Source organism: Nipponia nippon, unplaced genomic scaffold (assembly GCF_047370975.1).
Source record: "Nipponia nippon isolate SJK-2023a ecotype South Korea unplaced genomic scaffold, ASM4737097v1 scaffold_50, whole genome shotgun sequence".
In the NCBI taxonomy this organism is placed as follows: domain Eukaryota; kingdom Metazoa; phylum Chordata; class Aves; order Pelecaniformes; family Threskiornithidae; genus Nipponia; species Nipponia nippon.
Genome location: NW_028262370.1, coordinates 504,796 through 513,266, shown reverse-complemented (window position 1 = coordinate 513,266; position 8,471 = coordinate 504,796). Strand labels below are relative to the sequence as shown.

Here is an 8,471-nt window from a genome sequence, read left to right as displayed (position 1 = left end):
GGGCAGGTGGCCCAGTGGTTAGTGGGAGCAGTGGAAGGCTGTGCTGCCTTCCTGGTGTTACTGGGATCCGTGGGGCAGGCTGTGCTGCGTTCCTGGCGTTACTGGTGTTACTGGTGTCACTGGGAGCGGCCCCCGCCCGCCGCTCTGGCAGCCGGCCCCCACATCTGGCGGCTCCCACCCAGCTGTTTGGTTGCCTCGGCGACCGCCACCCCATAAACAAGGGGGGGGGGGGCTGTGGGGCGGGGCTCCGCCCCTTGGCCACGCCCCCGCCACGCCCCCTTCCCTCAGGACTCGACCCCACCCCACCCCACAGCGGAGCCGCAGGGACGGAGCGGGGACGGGAGGTACTGGGCTTACTGGTGCTGCTCCGGTTACTGGGGTTATTCGATTTACTGGGGTTACTGGAGTTACTAGAATTGCTGCATATGCTGGAAGTGACTGGAATTGCTGGAGTCACTGGTGTTACTGGCGTTACTGGGCTTACTGGAGCTGCTGGCATCACTGGTGTTGCTGGAGGTGACTGGAATTGCTGGTGTTACTGGTGGTGTTGCTGGAGTTGCTGGGGTTACTGGAGTTGCTGCTTGTGCTGGAAGTGACTGGAATTGCTGGAGTCGCTGGTGTTACTGGAGTCGCTGGGGTTGCTGGAGTCGCTGGTGTTACAGGAGTCACTGTGGTTACTGGATTTACTGGGGTTCCTGGATTTACTGGGGTTACTGGAGTTTCTAGAATTGCTGCGTATGCTGGAAGTGACTGGAATTGCTGGAGTCACTGGTGTTACTGGCGTTACTGGGCTTACTGGAGCTGCTGGCATCACTGGTGTTGCTGGAAGTGACTGGAATTGCTGGAGTCGCTGGTGTTACTGGAGTCGCTGGGGTTGCTGGAGTCGCTGGGGTTGCTGGAGTCACTGGAGTTACTGGAGTCACTGGGGTTACTGGATTTATTGGTGTTACTGGAGTTTCTAGAATTGCTGCATATGCTGGAAGTGACTGGACGTGCTGGAGTCATTGGTGTTACTGGTGTTACTGGTGTCACTGGGCTTACTGGAGCTGCTGGTGTCACTGGTGTTGCTGGAGGTGACTGGAACTGCTGGTGTTACTGGTGGTGTTGCTGGCGTTACAGGAGTTGCTGCTGGTGCTGGAAGTGACTGGAATTGCTGGAGTCACTGGTGTTACTGGGCTTACTGGGCTTACTGGAGCTGCTGGTGTCGCTGGTGTTGCTGGAGGTGACTGGAATTGCTGGAGTTGCTGGATTTACTGGTGTTACTGGAGGTGACTGGTGCTGCAGGTTGCTACTGGAGTTGCTGGAGACTGGGGGGTGACTGGAGTTACTGGGATTGCTGGTGCTACTGGAGTTATTGGTGTTACTGGAGACAGGGTGACTGGAGTTACTGGTGCTACTGGAGTTGTTGCTTGGGTTGCTGCTGTTACTGGTGTTATTGGCGCTGGAGGTGCTGGCATTTCTGATGTTACTGGAGACTGGGGATTACTGGAGTTACTGGTGCTGCTGGAGTTGCTGGAGAGTGAGGTTACTGGGGGGTTACTGGGGGGCTACTGGTGTCATTGGGGACTGGGGGGGATGAAGCTACTGAAGTTAGTGAGAACTGGGGGGTAACTGGGGAGGTTACTGGTGTTACTGGGTGCACTGGTGCCAGGGCCACACAAGGGTCTTGAGTAGGTGCCATGAGTCATGGTGTCTGTGTGTCCCCACAGGTGTCCATGTGTCCCCTGGGTGTCCGTGTGGCTGTCCGTGTGTCCCCGCTGGTGTCCCCATGGGTGTCTGTCCCCCCCATGATGTCCGTGTGTCCTCTGGATGTCCCCATGGGTGTCCCTGTGTCCCCTGGGTGCCCCTTCACGATGTCCTTGTGTCCCCTGGGTGTCCCCCAGGTGTCCGTGTGTCCCCGCTGATGTCCCCACAGGTGTCTGTCCCCCCCCATGATGTCCCTGTGTCCCCTGGGTGTCCCCTGGGTGTCCCCCATGGGTGTCCATGTCCTCCCCATGATGTCCGTGTGTCCCCTGGGTGTCCCCATGTCCCCTGGGTGCCCCTTCACAATGTCCGTGTGTCCCCTGGGTGTCCCCGTGGGTGTCCCTGTGTCCCCCGTGGGTGCCCCTTCACGATGTCCATGTGTCCCCTGGGTGTCCCCTGGGTGTTTGTGTCGGTGTCCGTGTGTCCCCCATAGGTGTCCCTGTGTCCCCTGGGTGCCCCTTCCTGATGTCCGGGTGTCCCCTGTGTGTCCCCACGGGTGTCCATGTGACCCCCATGATGTCCCCTGTGGGTGTCCATGTGTCCCCTGTGTATCCCCCACAGGTGCCCAGGTGTCCCCCAGGATGTCCCTCTGTCCCCTGTGTGTCCCCTATGATGCCCGTGTGTCCCTATGTGTCCCCACGGGTGTCTGTGTGTCCCCCATGGGTGTTCCTCTGTCCCCCGTGTGTCCCCTACGATGTCAGTGTGTCCTCTGGGTGTCCCTGTGGGTGTCCCCTACAATATCTCTGTGTCCCCATGATGTCCGTGTGTCCCTATGGGTGTCCATGCGTTCCTGTGGATGTCCCCTATCCATGTCCGGGTGTCCCCACGGGTGTCCCCTATGGGTGTCCGTGCGCCCCTGTGGATGTCCCCCATGGGTGTCCCCATGGGTGTCCCCACAGGTGCCATCCGTCCCCTCCTTGCAGGACCATGACCCCGGGGCTGCCCCTGCTGCTGCTGACGCTGGCACTGCGGGGGGGGGCGGGGACCCCGCCCGGGTCCCCCCCGGGTCCCCCCTGCGGGGCGGCGGCGCTGGTGGCCATCCTGGGGCGCCTGCGGGAGCTGGAGGGACAAGTGCGGGCGCTGCAGGGACAGTGTGGGGACAGCCAGGGACCCCAGGCCGGCACCGGTACGTGGGGGGATGTGGGGACATGGGGGGGATGTGGGGGGACATGTGGGGGGACGTGGGGACATGTGAGGGGACGTGGGGGAACATGGGGACATGGGGATATGGAGGGACAGGAGGGGACATGGAGCATATGGGGAGATGTGGGGGGACATGGGGACGTATGGGGGACTTGGGCCATATGGGGGACATGGGACATGTGGGGGATGTGGGGGGATATGGAGGGAAACGGGGTGACATTGGGACATGGAGGGGAGATGAAAGTTGTGGGGTGAGGGGGGGTCTTTGGGAGGACATGGGGGGTGTGGGGGGACATGGGGGGACATGGGGAGGTCATGGGGGGACATGGGGTGTTTGGGGGGATGGGGGGACATGAGGGTCATGGGGACATTGGGGGGGACATAGGGGGACGTGGGGACATGGGGGGGACATGGAGGGTCGGGGGGACATGGGGCATATGAGGGACATCGAGGGGGGGACACGGGGGGCCATGGGGCCTTGTCACCCCCATGTCCCTCCCGTCCCTGCAGGACGCACGCTGGCTCGGGAGCTCTGTGCCCCCCCCGGCGGGGACGGCTGCGGCTGCCCCTCCCCCCCCGCCCCTCCCCCCACCCCCCTGTCCCCCCCCACCCCCCTGTCCCCAAGGCTGCAGTGACCAAGGACGATGTCGCGGGGGTCGCTGCCACTGCTTCCCCGGCTTCACCGGCCCCCACTGCGCCACCCCCGCCTGTCCCCCCGGCCGCGGCGGGCCCCGCTGCGCCCTCGGTATGTCCCCCAGGGTCCCCCAGGGTCCCCACCTGTCCCCAAGGGTCCCTGAGTGTCCTCAGGGGTCCCTGCCTGTCCCCAAGGATCCCCGAGTGTCCCTGAGTGTCCCCAGGGGTCCCTAGTGTTCCCCCAGGGGTCCCCATCCCAGTGCTCCCAGTGCCCCCCCACCTCCTTCCTCGGCCATAGTGGGCCCTGACGCCACCTCGGTTTGTCCCTAAATGTCCTCAAGTGTCCCCAGTGCTCCCCTGGTATCCCTGAGTGTCCCCAAGGGTTGCCAGGGGTCCCCCCAGTGTCCCCATCTCAGTGCTCCCAGTGACCCCCACCTCCCTCTTTGGCTGTAGTGAGCCCTGATGCCACCTTGGTAGGTCCCCAGGTGTCCCCGAGTGACCCCAAATGTCCCCAAGGGTCCCTGAGTTTCCCCACGGGTCCCCATGGGTCCCCATCCCAGTGCTCCCAGTGACCCCCGACCTCCCTCCCCAGCCGTAGTGAGCCCCGATACCACCTTGGTACGTCCCCACCTGTCCCCAAGTGTCCCCAAGGGTCCCCAAGTGTTCCTGTGGGTCCCTGGTGCTCCCCCCAGTGTCCCCATCCCAGTGCTCCCAGTGCCTCCCCTCCTGTCCCCCCCCAGCTATGGTGGACCCTGATGCCACCTTGGTATTTCCCCCAGTGTCCCCTGGTGTCCTCCAGTGCTCTCCCAGTCCTCCCAGCACCCCCAGTGCCCTGGCCCTGAGTGTCCCTGTGGTGTCCCTGTCCTGTGGGTGCCCCATATCCTGGTGTCCCCACGGCTTGGGTGGCCTTGTTCCTTGGGTGTCCCCTCCATGTCCCCACAGTGTCCCCATCCCATGGTGTCCCCATGATGTCTCAAGGATGTCCTGTCCCGTGATGTCCCTGTGGTGTCCCCAGGGTGTCTCCATCCCATGGGTGCCCCATCCCGTGGTGTCCCCAGGGTGTCCTCAAGGTGTCCCCAGGGTGTCCCCATCCCCCAGAGTGTCCCCGCAGTGGCACCCACTGATGGGGCCGTGTCCCTGCAGAGATCCCCTCGGTGACTCCGCGCTTGGCCACCCGCAACCAGACGTCCTTCCGTGTGACCTGGCCCCGCCCCCCCATGCCGGTGGACGGCTACCAGGTGGCCCTCATCCCCCTGGTGAGCTGGGGATGGGGACAGGGGTGGGGACAGGTCCCCAGTGCCATGGTGACCCCAGTGTGGGGGTCCTGATATGGCCCCAACATGGCCTTCATCCCCAGGATGAGGTGGCATCCGTGGCCACCTGCTGCTGCCCCACTGGGGGACACCATAAGGGTGTCCCTGTGGTGTCCCCAACATGTCCCCAGTGTGCCTGTTGTCCCCAGAGCAAGCCAGTGGTCAGGCCACCTCCTGCTGCCTAACTCGGGGATGGGGACATCTCCCCAGTGTGTCCCTTGTCCCCAGGATGAGCCGTGGTGGTGTCACCCATCTGCTGCCTGGCTTAGGGACGTGTCCCCCCATGGTGTCCCCAATGCGTCCCTTGTCCCCAGGATGAGCCAGCAGCTGTGGCCACCCTCCTGCTACCTAGCCTGGGGGCAGGGCTGTGTCCCCAGCATGGTTTCCCCAGTGTCCCCAACATGTCCCCTGTCCCCAGGATGAGCCACCTGCCTGCTGCCACCTGCCTGCTGCCACCTGCCTGCAGCCTTGCTGTAGGGACCAGGACGTGTCCCCACCGTGATGTCCCCAATATGTCCCTAGTGTGTCCCCAACATGTCCCCCAGCCCCAGGACAAGCCATTGGCTGCAGCCACCTGCCTCCTGCCTGGCTCAGGGATGAGGAGGTGTCCTCACCACACTGTCCCCAGCGTGTCCCTCCTTAGCTGTCTCCAACGCGTCCTCAGTGTGTCCCCGTGTCCCCCAGCCCTGAGAGAAGCTCTTGGCTCTGGCCACCTGCCTGCTGCCTGACTCAGGGCCAGGTGCCACCGTGGTGTCCCCAGCGTGTCCTTGGCATATGTCCCTTGTCCCCAGGATGAGCCAGCAGCAATGACCACCCATGAGCTACCCGGCTCCGCTGTCACCTTCGAGGTGACAGGGCTGGCACCCGGCCACACCTTCGAGCTCTTCATCCAGGCCCAGCGAGAGCAGCACCTCGGGGCGCCCGGCACCCTGCGCGTCCGCACCCGTACGTGTCACCCGCTCAGCATGGGGACTGCGAGGGGACGGGCACGGGGTCATCGTGGGGATGGCAATGGGTGTGGGCACGGGGACAGGGGTGGGGATGGCACACGGATGGGGTAGGGGACGGTGATGGCATGGTCATGGGTGCGGGGACAGGGATGGGGACAGCATGGACAGCATGGGGACACGGACGGGGATGGGGACAGTGATGGCATAGTGTCACAGGCAAGGGGACAGGGCTGTCATGCGGACAGGGATGGGGACAGCATGGACAGCATGGGGACAGGGATGATGCAAGCATGGGGATGAGGACAGCACGGACATGGGGACAGGGACGGGATGGTGACAAGCATGGGGATGGCACAGGGATGGGGATGGCACGGCCACAGGGATGGGGACAGGGACTCGCATGGGGACAGGGACTGGGATGGGCATTGGGACAGGGATGGTGCCTGCAGCCTCTGTCTGTCCCCACATGTCCGAGTGTCCCCATGGCTCTGCAGGTCCACATGCATCTGTCTGTCCTGGTGGGTCTGTGTGTCACCAGTCTGTCCCTATGGGTCCGTGTGTCCCCTTGGGCCCGTCTATCTGCGTCTGTCACCGTGTGTCCCCACGGGTCCGTGTGTCCCCATGGGCTCATGTGTCCCCATGGGTCTGTGTGTCCCCATGGGTCCGTGTGTCTCCATGGGCTCATGTGTCCCTATGGACTCATGTGTCGCCATGGGTCCGTCTGTCCCCATGGCTCCACATGTCCCCACATCTCCTGATGCTTCCCCATGCGTCCCTCTGTTGCCTGGGTCTGGATGTCCCCAGTCTGTCCCCGACAGTCCACCTGTCCCAGTCTGTTCCCATGAGTCTGGGTGTCCCCAGTCTATCCCCATGGGTGTCTGTCCCTATGCGTCCGTCTGTCCCTGTCCCTTCCTGTGTCCATCCATCCCCGTGTCCCCCCTGTGGGTCCCTGGGCTCTGGCAGACGGGGAGTTTTGGGGACAGGTTGATGACCCTGGTCCCCTTTGCTCTCGCAGCGCTTGCCCAGACTCTGCCCACCCACGGGGGGTCCCCAGGGTCCCCTCAGGGTTCCCTGGGGTCCCCGGCATCACCAGTGGCCCCAGCGTCACCATCAACCCGAGGGTCTCCGGCATCCCCAAGGTCCCCAGTGTCACCAGCATCCCCGGGGTCACCAGGGTCCCTGGGATCACCGGCATCACCAGTGTCACCGGATGCATCCTTGGGGTCACCAGGGTCTTTGGGGTCACCAGCATCCCCAGCATCTCCAAGGTTTCCAGTGTCCCCAGTATCTCGAGGGTCCCCAGGGTCCCCAGCATCCCCGAGGTCCCCAGTGTCACCAGAGCCTCCGGCATCCCCAGAATCCCCGGGGTCACCAGTGTCCCCAAGGTCCCCAGAGGCACCAGCATCCCCAGCGTCCCCAAGGTCACCTGCACCTCCACAGTCCCCAGCATCACCACAGTCCCCTGTATCACCTCCGTCTCCATGGTCCCCAGTGTCCCCAGCATCCCCACTGTCCCCCGTGCTCCCGGGTGGCCCATCCCTGCATGACCTGGGGGCCAAACTCTCCTCCTACAATGGCTCCTTGCTGCAGCGCCTGGAGAGCCACCTCCGGGCTACAAACTTTCCCCTCCGGGGCAACCAAACGGTGCCGGCGGTGGCCCGTGCCATCCTCTCTTACCTTCTGCGCCGCAGCCCAGCCCCATTGCGTCGCCAGCTCCTCCGCCAGATCCCCCACCCCAAGCCCCAGTTGATGCCGGGGGCCGCTGGCGAGGCTCTGGTGGACCTGGATGGGCTGCGGGGCCACGCGGAGACTGTGGTGATCCGTTACCGGCTCCTGGAAGAGCCGGAGGGGGCCGAGGGGGAGCTACAGGTGCCAGGGGACACGGCGGTTGCCCGGGTGCCAGGGCTGGTGCCGGGGGCCATGTACCGGGTGGAGGTGCACGGCGTGGTGCGGGGGCACGTCTCCAAGTCCTACACATTCCTGGTGACGGCAGGTGGGTGATGGGAATGGAGACAGGGACAACATTGCATGGGGACATCCCATAACCACCCACTCCTCTTTTGGGTGCAGGGGTAGGTGGCACCGATGAGCCCCCGCTGGACTGGGAGCACATGTATGAGATGGAGCTGACTGAGCCCCAAGGTGCTGTAGCCAAAGCAGGTACCATCAGACGGTGCAGGGCAGCACTGGGAGGGACCCAGGTGTTCAGGCTCAACTGCTCTTGGTAGACAAGTTGGGGATGGATGGTGGATGGGTGGGTGGGTGGGTGGGATGGCTGGGTGGATGGATGGATGGATGGATGGATGGATGGATGGATGGATGGAAGTTTGCAGACGACACCCAGTTGGGCGGGAGCGTTGATCTGCTGGGGGGCAGGGAGGCTCTGCAGAGGGCCCTGGCCAGGCTGGGGCGATGGGCCCAGGCCACTGGGTGAGGGGCAACAAGGCTCAGGACCGGGTCCTGCACTTGGGGCACAACAACCCCAGGCACCGCTGCAGGCGTGGGGAGGAGCGGCTGGGAGCTGCCCGGCGGGAAAGGGCCTGGGGGTGCTGGTCGACAGCCGCTGAACATGAGCCAGCAGTGTGCCCAGGTGGCCAAGAGGGCCAGTGGCATCCTGGCTTGTGTCAGGAATAGTGTGGCCAGCAGGAGCAGGGAGGTGATGGTGCCCCTGTGCTGGGCACTGGTGAGG

General features: G+C 64.1%; 1 protein-coding gene across 1 annotated transcript in view; it reads left to right on the top strand.

Annotated features, from left to right (window-relative positions):
- The first annotated feature begins 310 nt into the window (after positions 1–310).
- The window catches only part of LOC104009141 (tenascin-X), a 71,075-nt gene continuing 62,914 nt past the window's right edge, over positions 311–8,471 (top strand). The window contains 9 exon segments of the mRNA XM_087734921.1: positions 311–344; positions 2,667–2,869; positions 3,397–3,479; positions 3,481–3,631; positions 4,663–4,775; positions 5,624–5,777; positions 6,798–6,921; positions 7,051–7,775; positions 7,853–7,942. Coding sequence (XP_087591047.1) covers positions 2,671–2,869; positions 3,397–3,479; positions 3,481–3,631; positions 4,663–4,775; positions 5,624–5,777; positions 6,798–6,921; positions 7,051–7,775; positions 7,853–7,942 — 1,639 coding nt within the window. The 5' untranslated portion in view covers positions 311–344; positions 2,667–2,670.